We start from the raw sequence: 12,174 nt of genomic DNA, 5'->3' as shown, positions 1-12,174 counted from the left end.
TCTGATGGCTCCAGGAAGGAAGGGGTATGTGATAGTTGCTCTTCTGGGGTCCCCAGAAGGGTGCTGTGGGCCCACGCTCTCCATACCCTGCTGGGGCAGAGGGGCTCCAGGAAGCCGGGCCAGGAGGGTTCACCCCATGACTGAGCTCTGTTTTGGCACCGGCGATTTTGCCATGAATGAGACAGGCAGGGTCTTTGCCCCAGGTGCTCCTACCGCAGCAGGGCAGAGGCTCAGAAAGCCAGAGAGCAAGAGATGGGTGGACCAACAGACGTGTGAATAAGGAGAGACGGTGACGAGCCGAGAGGAGGGTGCTGGCAGGACCTGGGGCAAAGCCGGGGTGGGGAGGCCTCTCTGTGGAGACGGCCACAGGCTGGAACCTGACGGTGAGAGTACGGTGGCTGCACCGAGGAGGGCAGAGGGGAGCCTGGGGTGTCCCAGAGGGCACTTCTGGCAGTTGGGCAGCAGTGGGTGGAGGGGAGGCAGGCACTGGCTGGCCAGGGATCATGGGTGTGCCTATAAGCAGCTTGATGTCATCAGGGGTGGGGGGGGCTCTGGCCAGCACTCTGGCTGCCGTGGCACCCCCAGGGCCATGGGAGTGTGGGAGGACTGCTGGAGGCTCCATGCACGGGGCGATGGTGGGCCTGCCCAGAGGACTTCAGAGGTTGAAACAGATGGATTTGCTTAAGAGAGAAGAGGGAGAACAGCGCCCAGGTTTGGGGCCTGGTGGGGAGGGGAGGGGGAGTAGGAGCAAGAACTCACCTGAGCACACTGAGGTCACTCTGACGGCCAGGTGGGGGCTCTGGTGGGCTGCGGACCTCCCTGGTTTGGCTCACCCCTTGTGAGCCCCCACTTCTGGGTCTGCAGCCTGTGGGTGTCGCCTCTCCTTCCCCTGTGCCCACAGCCAGCTAGTTGGGGTGACATGCGCCCCCCCCTGCTCTTTGCCCCCTTTTGGCTCTAGCAGGCAGCTCCACTGTCTCACTTCTGCCCTGTTCCTTCCCCCCACCCCATCCCCTCCCCATCTCCCTGGCTATGGCCCCTGGGCCTCTTGGCTGCCTCCCCCTTCCCAAGACCCCCCTCCAGCCTCTGATCTCCACCTCCCCACCCCTCACCTCCCATCTTTTGTCCCAGCATGGAACACTGTGTCCTACTCTTAACTCCCAGTGGCACCTCTGAGCTCCCTGCCGCCACCTCCTGGCCCCAATCTGCCTTACATCTGCAATGCCATCCCTGCTTAGACCCTCCCCAACCGCCCCTTAACTTGGCTTGGCATGAAGGTTCTCTGTGAACGGCTAGGCTTTTTGTCCCCCCAACATCCTTCATATCCCCCCCGTAGCATGGCAGGGAGAACCGAAGGCTCCAGACTGTCCCCCAGATGCAGGCTTGGCCTGTCATGGGCGCGGGGCCGTGTCTGAGGCCACGGGTAGCATCCTGAGACGACATGGGAAAACAGGCTTTTGGGTTCGGGTAGTGGCCCCCAGCTGTGACCCCCAACAGTGTCTGAGGCGGAGTGTCCTGGCTGAGGACACTGGTGCCGAGCCCTAGGCTGGTGGAAGGGTCCATGTTAGCCCCCACTAAGGGCCATGATCACTGTTGTCTGTGACCCTGTTAGGCTCTGGCCAGCTGCCCAGCACCTGAGTGTGACCCCACATCCTTCACCCTCCAAGGGTCAAAGTCCTGCCCTTCGACCATCCAAGCAGGGCCCCTCCTTCAGGACACCTTCCCGGTGCTTCCTCAGGAGGAGTTGGGGGCTCTTGATGGCTCCACTTCTGGGGCCAGGTCAGCAGATCAGTATGGGGGTCAGGAGTCAGGGATGGGGCTGGGGAGAGCAGGCGCTACCTCACCTACAGTGGGCTACGTGAACTAACTGCTTGCTTCTGCTTACCTGGGCCGGCCTTCTGGTGTCACCCCAGGAGGGTTCCCCATCCCCAGGAGGAAGGTGACCCCACCAAGAAGCTGTCCTGACCACAGAAAGATGCCCCCTACCTCAAGGGTGTTCTCCCAACCCAGGAGGGTACTCTTGAACACGGGGAGTTTTGTGCCATGTCTGCCACCCACCTGGATGGCATAGGGTCTCTGGGCTCCTCCCTCTGTCCTGGCACCTGTGGCCACCTGCATGCTGTCACCTGGCTCGGGGAACAGGGACCTGGTGACTGCGGCCTGTCCAGGACCATCGTGGTCCCAGCTGCACGGCACAGCTATGCTCTGAGGAAGGGTGGCCTCAAGGCCCTCCGAAGTTCATGCACCCACCCCCTGGGCACTGGCCTAGGGGGCAGCCCAGTCTTGGCTGCTTTTCCGTGGAGCTCCCGCCCACTGTGCATCTGCGCCAAGAACATGGAATGAGTCAGACAGGACTCTGGGAAGTCCATGAGTATCAGGGCCCACTGGGATCAGGGATGGGGCAGGGACACTGTCTGGCTGCCAGTGCCAGATAAGGGTCATAGGCCAGCATCTCACCAGCCCGGTCAGTCCTCCGTCCTTGAAGCAGGCTGAAACCCCTCCTAAGCAAGTCCTCAGACTGGACAGGTATGTCCGGCAGGCTCTGTCCTGCTCAGCTCCCCTCCTCTCTGTGCCCCCCCGTCTCTCCTCTCTGTCCCCTGCCCCCTGAGCCTCCAACTCCTTGGGTCTCCTCTGAGCACCATGAACCCTCCCAGCCCACCCGCTCTACCCTCCTGCCCTGGCTGCTGCTTCGCTCTGCTCTGCAGCCCTGTGTTGTGTCGTGAGCTGCGCGGCCACCTCCAGTGAGAGCATCCACCTGGGCTGACCAGTGACCGCGGCCTCTGGTTTCCTAGGGCCTTCGTGTACCTCAGCAACCTGCTCTATCCCGTGCCCCTGATGCACCATGTGGCCATCGTCAGTGAGAAGGGCGAGGTGAAGGGCTTCCTGCGCGTGGCGGTCCAGGCCATCTCAGGTACGTGTGACTGTTGGGCAGGAGGGGTCTCCCTGGGTAGTGTGCCCTCTTTCCGCCCCACCCCCCACCCCCTCTGGGACCCTGAAGCTGTTCCTCTGTCTCTGTGGAACTGACCACCAGGTGGACCAGCTCTTGGCTCTGGCTAAGTGGGTCACCCAAGCCTGCCCAGGAGCTTTTCTGGGGCTGGGTTGTTGGAGCCCACTCTGATACGGGCCCCCCATTCCCATCAAGCAGCCCCCACAAGGTACCCAGGACCAAGGAACAGAGACTAGCTGTTCCTTGGTGCTGGGTACAGCACGGATGCTGTCTCCCAGACCACCTGCCTGCCAAGGCTACCCTGTCGTCTCTCCAGTGCCAGGAGACGGGCACAAGGTTCAGAAGGCCAGGCAGGCAGATATCTAGCCCCGGGTCCCCGCCTCCCACCCAGCGCAGCCCTGCTGGCCTCTCCATAACCTGCCCTCTCAGACGCCTCTGTCCAGTAGTGGGCCTGGAGATAGCCCTACTGCTGAGGGGAGAGGGTGGGCCAGGCTAACGCTACCACCAAACAGATAAGGAGAGCCTCTAATCTCAGTCAACATTCTCCCCACTGTCAGCCAGCATCTTCCCCACTCCTGGCCTGTGTCCTCCCCACTCTTAACTAAAGTCCTCCCCGTTCCCAGTCAGCATCCTCCCCACTCCCGGCCTATGTCCTCCCCCCTCCCAACTGGAGTCCTCTCCACTCAAGCCAGCTCCTCTCCACGCCCAGCTGGTGTGCTCCCCACTGGTCATTCCCAGGGAGGGAGAAGTCCTCCCAGTGACTGATTCCCACTGACCAGAGCCCCCTGGCCCAGCTCCCTGGGGATGTTGAAGGGTCCTCATGTTCCTGTCCCCATGGCCACCCCGCCAAGAGCAGGACCACATCAGAGCCCATGGAGCTGTTTCAGAGCCCAGCTTGGTGGTTAGGCGCTGGCCCCCTGGGCCGTCTGCTATCCTGGACTGCCTTTGGTGGGAGCGCTGGCCTCTGGGGGTCCATTTCTGAGCACTGACTGTGAGTTCTGTAGGGAGTTTTCCCTTCAGGCTCACTGTATCCCTGTATCCCAATTCTCAGGTGAGGGTCTCCTGCTGGAAAGCTGCAGAAGCAGCTCTGGCCCCAGCTTGTCTACCCACAGCCCTGCATTTTTGTCCTCAGCCTTGGACCCCCGGGGCTATCCCTGCATTTTAGAGATGGGACTGACAGCTTCCTGGCCCAGGCTGCAGGGTAGAGTCCCGTGTGAGGTTTTCTTGCCTATGCTGCATGCAGGGGAGAAGCAGGGAACAAAGGGTATTCAGCCAGCAGAGCTCCGTGGGGGTCTCCTGCAGTGCGAGAGAAGGAAGCCTGAATGCAGAGGGCAGACCAGACAGTGGGGAGCCTCAGGGAGAGACTGCCAGAGGATCACTGAAGCTATGGCTGTGAGAAGGGGTCTGTGAGCAGGGTGGGTGGGGGCTCCACTCCCCTCTGTAGTCCTCCTTGCACCCCACCCCCTGCAGCGACCAGCCTGGGCCAGGATAGCCTGGGTCCCTCTGAACCTCCTGACATCTCTAGGCCATGTGTGTGGGGTCACCTGAACCTGGGAGCACTTCGCAGGGGTCTTGGGTGGGGCTCAACCTCTGCGGTCACAGCCCCCTGGGCCCCCATGCCCCCGGGACTCCTGGCACCCCTGATTCAGGTCAGCTTGTCCACCCTCAGGCCTATGCATCATTGCTCTCAGCAGCTCTAGGCTGGAGCACCCCAGGACCCCACAGATCCCAGAGTGCAGTGTGCTCGTCCCTGCCCTTGCACCAGGCGGAGGGTATAGCTGTGGAGGCCATGGCAGCTTTAGGGCATCAGCCAGAGGGGCTGGAGGGGGGAATGGGACAGGGGAGTTTGGCAGGAGCCAGGTCTGGGGCCTGCAGCCAGCAGGAAAATGTTTGAGTTTTGTCAGAGGGAAACCACTGAGAGCCTTTGCTGGGGAAGGAGCGGGGTGGAGCCCCTTAAGAGTCCACGAGGGGGATCATGGTGGCTTTGCAATGTGGGGTCAGAGGAGTGGGCACAATTTTGGAGGTCGACTGGCAGAACTTGGTGGAGGGGCCTTGTGTGCTAAGGTAGGGGTCAGGGTGAACGGACCCCCAGGTTCTGGCTTGAACATCTAGGGGTGACCCTGGGGGTCCAGGACTAGGAGACAGGGGTGTGGGGTTGTAAGCGTGGTTCTGAAAACGCTGTGTGCCTGGTCCCTCAACTGCAGTGAGGAGGCAGTGGCTGCTTTGGGCCCCTGGGTGCCCAGTCCTGAGTGTCTCCGTGCCCTGCTCTGCCCATGCCACCTCCAAGCACCAGCCACCATGTCCTGACCATTCTCTTCGTCTCCTTTCAGCTGATGAGGAGGCCCCCGATTATGGCTCTGGTGTCCACCAGTCAGGAACTGCCAAAATCTCCTTTGATGACCAGCATTTCGAAAAGGTACTGACTGGTGCCCTGCCCTGGATGGACCCCCGCTCCCAGCCACTGGTACCTGCCTTTTAGTGGGAGTGTGGAGGAGACCCCGTCAGGGTAGTCAGGTCAGCTCCACCCTGGCCCGGAGGCCCCTCCCGTCCCTTCTTAGACCTGCTTAGATCCTGCCTTCTCACCTCCCTGCACTTTTCGGCCCTGCACTGATTTCTGAGGCCAGGGAGGTGTGTCTGTTCCCAGATATCTGTCCTCTCTCCCAGGGTTGCCCTGAGGGTTCTATACCCCAGAGCTGCTTAAAATGTTGGGATTAGACTGGCAGAATGGATTGAAAAAACAGGATCCTTCTATATGCTGTCTACAGGAAACACATCTTAGACTCAAAGATAAACATAGGTTGAAAGTGAAAGGTTGGGAAAAGATATTTCATGCAAATAACAACCAGAAAAGAGCAGGAGTAGCTATACTAATATACAACAAATTAGACTTAAATGTAAAACAGTTAAAAGAGACAAAGAAGGACACTATCTACTAATAAAAGGAACAATTAAACAAGAAGACATAACAATCATAAATATTTATGCACTGAACCAGAATGCCCCAAAATACGTGAGGAATACACTGCAAACATTGAAAAGGGAAATGGACATGTATACCATAAGAGCTGGAGACTTCAATTCACCACTCTCATCAATGGACAGAACATCTAGACAGAGGATCAATAAAGAAAGAGAGAATCTGAATATTACTATAGATGAGCTAGACTTAACAGACATTTATAGGGCATTACATCCCACAACAGCAGGATACACCTTTTTCTCAAGTGCTCATGGATCATTCTCAAAGATAGACCATATGCTGGGTCACAAAGCAAGTCTTAACAAATTTAAAAAGATTGAAATCATACACAACACTTTCTCGGATCATAAAGGAATGAAGTTGGAAATCAATAATAGGCGGAGTGCCAGAAAATTCACAAATACGTGGAGGCTCAACAACACACTCTTAAACAACGAGTGGGTCAAAGAAGAAATTGCAAGAGAAATTAGTAAATACCTTGAGGCAAATGAAAACGAAAACACAACATATCAAAACCTATGGGACGCAGCAAAGGCAGTGCTAAGAGGGAAATTTATTGCCCTAAATGCCTATATCAGAAAAGAAGAAAAGGCAAAAATTCAGGAATTAACTGTCCACTTGGAAGAACTGGAGAAAGAACAGCAAACTAACCCCAAAGCAAGCAAAAGGAAAGAAATAACAAAGATTAGAGCAGAAATAAATGAAATTGAAAACATGAAAACAATTGAGAAAATCAATAAGACCAGAAATTGGTATCAATAAGACCAGAAATTGGTTCTATGAGAAAATCAATAAGATTGATGGGCCCTTAGCAAGATTGACAAAAAGAAGAAGAGAGAGGGTGCAAATAAATAAGATCAGAAATGGAAGAGGAGACATAACCACTGACCTCACAGAAATAAAGGAGGTAATAACAGGATACTATGAACAACTTTACGCTAATAAATACAACAATTTAGATGAAATGGACGGGTTCCTGGAAAGACATGAACAACCAACTTTGACTCAAGAAGAAATAGATGACCTCAACAAACCAATCACAAGTAAAGAAATTGAATTAGTCATTCAAAAGCTTCCTAAAAAGAAAAGTCCAGGACCAGACGGCTTCACATGTGAATTTTATCAAACATTCCAGAAAGAATTAGTACCAACTCTCCTCAAACTCTTCAAAAAAATCGAAGTGGAGGGAAAGCTACCTAATTCATTCTATGAAGCCAACATCACCCTCATACCAAAACCAGGCAAAGATATTACAAAAAAAGAAAACTACAGACCAATCTCTCTAATGAATATAGATGCAAAAATCCTCAACAAAATTCTAGCAAATCGAATCCAACAACACGCTAAAAGAATTATACATCATGACCAAGTAGGATTTATCCCAGGTATGCAAGGATGGTTCAACATAAGAAAATCAATTAATGTAATACACCATATCAACAAATCAAAGCAGAAAAATCACATGATCATCTCAATTGATGCAGAGAAGGCATAGGACAAGATTCAACATCCTTTCCTGTTGAAAACACTTCAAAAGATAGGAATACAAGGGAACTTCCTTAAAATGATAGAGGGAATATATGAAAAACCCACAGCTAATATCATCCTCAATGGGGAAAAATTGAAAACTTTCCCCCTAAGATCAGGAACAAGACAAGGATGTCCATTATCATCACTATTATTCAACATCGTGTTGGAGGTTCTAGCCAGAGCAATTAGACAAGAAAAAGAAATACAAGGCATCAGAATTGGAAAGGAAGAAGTAAAACTATCACTGTTTTCAGACAATATGATACTATACGTCGAAAACCCGGAAAAATCCACAACAAAACTACTAGAGCTAATAAATGAGTACACCAAAGTAGCAGATTACAAGATCAACATTCAAAAATCTGTAGCATTTCTATACACTCGTAATGAACAAGCTGAGGGGGAAATCAAGAAATGAATCCCATTTACAATTGCAACTAAAAGAATAAAATACCTAGGAATAAATTTAACTAAAGAGACAAAAAAACCTATATAAAGAAAACTACAAAAAATTGTTAAAGGAAATCACAGAAGACCTAAATAAATGGAAGGGCATGCCATGTTCATGGATAGGAAGACTAAATATAGTTAAGATGTCAATCCTACCTAAATTGATTTACAGATTCAATTCAATACCAATCAAAATCCCTACAACTTATTTTCCAGAAATAGAAAAACCAATAAGCAACTTTATCTGGAAGGGCAGGGTGCCCCGAATTGCTAAAAGTATCTTGAGGAAAAAAAACGAAGCTGGAGGTCTCGTGCTGCCTGACTTTAAGGCATATTATAAAGCCACAGTGGTCAAAACAGCATGGTATTGGCATAAAGATAGATATATCAACCAATGGAATCGAATAGAGTGCTCAGATATAGACCCTCTCATCTATGGACATTTGATCTTTGATAAGGCAGTCAAGCCAACTCACCTGGGACAGAACAGTCTCTTCAATAAATGGTGCCTAGAAAACTGGATATCCATATGCAAAAGAATGAAAGAAGACCCGTATCTCACACCCTATACAAAAGTTAACTCAAAATGGATCAAAGATCTAAACATTAGGTCTAAGACCATAAAACAGTTAGAGGAAAATGTAGGGAGATATCTTATGAATCTTACAACTGGAGGCGGTTTTATGGACCTTAAACCTAAAGCAAGAGCACTGAAGAAGGAAATAAATAAATGGGAGCTCCTCAAAATTAAACACTTTTGTGCATCAAAGAACTTCATCAAGAAAGTAGAAAGACAGCCTACACAATGGGAGACAATATTTGGAAACGACATATCAGATAAAGGTCTAGTATCCAGAATTTATAAAGAGATTGTTCAACTCAACAACAACAAAAAGACAGCCAACCCAATTACAAAATGGGAAAAAGACTTGAACAGACACCTCTCAGAAGAGGAAATACAATTGGCCAAAAGGCACATGAAGAGATGCTCAATGTCCCTGGCCATTAGAGAAATGCAAATCAAAACCACAATGAGATATCATTTCACATCCACCAGAATGGCCATTATCAACAAAACAGAAAATGACAAGTGCTGGAGAGGATGCGGAGAAAGAGGCACACTTATCCACTCTCGGTGGGAATGTCAAATGGTGCAACCACTGTGGAAGGCAGTTTGGCGGTTCCTCAAAAAGCTGAATATAGAATTGCCATACGACCCAGCAATACCATTGCTAGGTATCTACTCAAAGGACTTAAGGGCAAAGACACAAATGGACATTTGCACACCAATGTTTATAGCAGCGTTATTTACAATTGCAAAGAGATGGAAACAGCCAAAATGTCCATCAACAGACGAGTGGCTAAACAAACTGTGGTATATACATACGATGGAATATTATGCAGCTTTAAGACAGGATAAACTTGATGGACCTAGAGAACATTATGCTGAGTGAGTCTAGCCAAAAACTAAAGGACAAATACTGTATGGTCCCACTGATGTGAACCGACATTCGAGAATAAACTTGGAATATGTCATTGGTAACAGAGTCCAGCAGGAGTTAGAAACAGGGTAAGATAATGGGTAATTGGAGCTGAAGGGATACCGACTGTGCAACAGGACTAGATACAAAAACTCAAAAATGGATAGCACAATAATACCTAATTGTAAAGTAATCTTGTTAAAACACTGAATGAAGCTGCATCTGAGCTATAGGTTTCTTTTTTGTCTGTCTGTTTGTTTGTCTTTTTTTTCTTTTTCCTTTTCTTTTTTTAACTGTTATTATTATCTTTATTTTTTTTCTCTATATTAACATTCTATATCTTTTTCTGTTGTTTTGCTAGTTCTTTTCCTAAATCGATACAAATGTACTAAGAAATGATGATCATGCATCTATGTGATGATGTTAAGAATTACTGATTGCATATGTAGAATGGAATGATTTCTAAATGTTGTGTTAATTTCTTTTTATTCTTTAATTAATAAAAAAACATATATACAAAAAAGCAATACATTTCAAAGCGCATCACAACAATTAGTTGTAGAACAGATTCAGAGTTTGGTATGGGTTAGATTCCACAATTTTAAGTTTTTACTTCCAGCTGCTCCGAGATACTGGTGACTAAAAGAAATATCAAGTTAATGATTCAGCAGTCATACTGATGCATTAAACCCTCCATCGCCTTTGGTCTTTCTCCCACTGTTTACAGGTATTTGGGTTATGCCCATTCTACCTTTTTCATGTTGGAAGGGGCTGTCAATAATATGGGATAGGGAGATGAAATTATCTGATGTTCTGGAGAGGCTGGTCCCTCTGCATTTTCAGGATTTCTCTGGTCCAGGGACCCATCTGGAGATTGTAGGTTTCTGGGAAGTTACCCTCGTGCATGGTACCTTTGTAGAATCTTATATATTGCCCTAGGTGTTTTTTAGGATTGGCTGGAATGGTCCTGGTTGGGGTTTGGCAAGTTATGATAGGTAGCAAGGTCTAACTGCAGCTTGTGACCTCCAGAGCAGCCTCTCGACTCTTATTTGAACTCTCAGCCACTGATACCTTATTTGTTACACTTCTTTTCCCTCTTTGGTCAGGATGGAATTGTTGATCCTATGGTACCAGGGCCAGATTCATCCCTGGGAGTCATCTCCCACACTGCCACGGAGACTTTCACCCCCCAATTGAGTCAAGTGCTTTTAAAGAACCACCCCAACTTTCCAGAGAGCGCCAGGAGCTCAGACGTGGGCTGGCGGGAGAGCCGTCCAGCCTGTGGGGTCCTCTCCCTGCAGTGTGGCTGGCTGGGTGACCCCGACTCTCTCCTGTGGCAGGCTATAGCCAGGTGCTGCTGAAGCCCAGGACCACGGAGGAGGTGTCCCACATACTCAGGTAAGGGGGGTGCCCAGCCCTTGGGCTTCTGCCCTCCTGGGCCTTCCCACCACTGAGGGCTGGGGTGGAAAGTTCTGGGGCCTTCTGCTGCCTAGGGCCTCCCAGACTGGGGCAGGAGCACCTTGTGCATAGGGATGTGGCTGTGGGGAGTCCGGCTCATCTGGTTTGGAAGTGACTCAGTGTACTTTTTTTAGGGAAGAAAATGGATTTTTCTTTAAAAAATCATTTTTTTTCCTGATCATGTTTATTACCAAAAATTGGTAAGCACAGAAAACCATGAAGAAAAAAATATAACAGTGACCAATACTTTCACCACCAAAGATAGCCCCATTTGGGTTTATCTGACCCCGATATATTTTCTTCCTGTGTCTGAGTTTTTCAGTATGATCACACTGAGCAACCCTTCTTGAAGGCCTTTTCCCCACTGGCCCAGCCCTGCTTTCGGTGCTGAGTGCCCCTTGCTTGTTTGTGGAGCTCGTGGGACTCCTGCCCATGGCTGCTCCCTGTTGACCAGCTCCCAGGGCGGGATGTGGGGGCTGTGGGCGGTCTTAGGGCACTGCAAGCATTGCCTTAGAGCAGCCTTACTAGGCACCGTCCCATCCTTAGGCTCCCTTCCTGGAGGTCTGCTGACCCCAGAGTGGTGGTGAGGTGGGGGGTTATTTGGCATGTGGACACGCTGCCGGGGCTAGGGTGGCCACTGTCCTCTGACAGCATCCAGCCAAATCGGGCTGGGGGGCAGGAGGCGAGAATGCAGCTTGGAGGAGAGGGCTGGCCAGGGGGGCTGTGGCTGGCCTGCAGTGCCTGCAGACCCAGGAAGGGACCCTGGCCTCCCTGCATTTTGAAGGATTTAGGATGGACGCAGACCTCCCCCTAAGAATATCATTGCGCGGGAGGCCAGGGACTGCGTGGCGCAGGCGGGAACAGGAGTGCTTGGCGGGACTGGGGATTGTCTGTCCCGTGCATCCAGCAGTGGGGCGGGGGGCGGGTGGGGTGTCGGCGAGGACCTGAGCCCCCTCTTATCTCAGGCACTGCCATAACCGGAACGTGGCAGTGACCCCGCAGGGCGGGAACACGGGCATGGTGGGGGGCAGCGTTCCCGTCTTCGACGAGGTTGTCATCTCCACCGCCCTCATGAACCAGGTCATCAGCTTCCACAGCGTGTCTGGTAAGTTGCATGCCTGGCCCGGGGCTGGTGCTGGGGAGTGTTGGGCGTGCTAGGCCGGGAGGAGCCCCGACTTCTGCACCCAGCTCAATGCCCCGGACTGCACCTGCCACGGGCGGGCAGGGCCTTGAGTGGTCCTCCCGCTGGCCCTGCGTGGGCTGTGCCCCACCCCTTCCATGCCCACGTCTCAGGCAGCCCATCCCCTCCTGAGGTCTGCGAGGTGCTGCAG

At 51.2% G+C, this 12,174-nt stretch overlaps 3 protein-coding genes across 3 annotated transcripts in view; 2 read left to right on the top strand and 1 right to left on the bottom strand.

Moving 5' to 3' along the window:
• Positions 1 to 11,860, top strand: part of LOC143677517 (kinesin-like protein KIF1A) — a 45,059-nt gene extending 33,199 nt beyond the window's left edge. Inside the window, 4 exon segments of the mRNA XM_077153534.1 lie at positions 2,790 to 2,908; positions 5,275 to 5,360; positions 10,726 to 10,783; positions 11,809 to 11,860. Of these exon segments, the coding sequence (XP_077009649.1) occupies positions 2,790 to 2,908; positions 5,275 to 5,360; positions 10,726 to 10,746 (226 nt within the window). The 3' untranslated portion in view covers positions 10,747 to 10,783; positions 11,809 to 11,860.
• LOC143677523 (intraflagellar transport protein 140 homolog) overlaps positions 1 to 12,174 on the bottom strand; it is a 297,426-nt gene that overhangs the window by 216,167 nt on the left and 69,085 nt on the right. The gene's annotated exons all lie outside the window — the stretch shown is intronic.
• LOC143677516 (D-2-hydroxyglutarate dehydrogenase, mitochondrial-like) overlaps positions 10,062 to 12,174 on the top strand; it is a 34,342-nt gene continuing 32,229 nt past the window's right edge. Inside the window, exons 1-3 of the mRNA XM_077153533.1 lie at positions 10,062 to 10,112; positions 10,726 to 10,783; positions 11,809 to 11,948. Coding sequence (XP_077009648.1) covers positions 11,861 to 11,948 — 88 coding nt within the window. The 5' untranslated portion in view covers positions 10,062 to 10,112; positions 10,726 to 10,783; positions 11,809 to 11,860. The remainder of the gene's footprint in view (positions 10,113 to 10,725; positions 10,784 to 11,808; positions 11,949 to 12,174) is intronic.

The sequence above is a fragment of the Tamandua tetradactyla genome, chromosome 3, assembly GCF_023851605.1.
Source record: "Tamandua tetradactyla isolate mTamTet1 chromosome 3, mTamTet1.pri, whole genome shotgun sequence".
NCBI lineage: Eukaryota > Metazoa > Chordata > Mammalia > Pilosa > Myrmecophagidae > Tamandua > Tamandua tetradactyla.
This window is presented reverse-complemented; position numbering and strand designations above follow the sequence as displayed.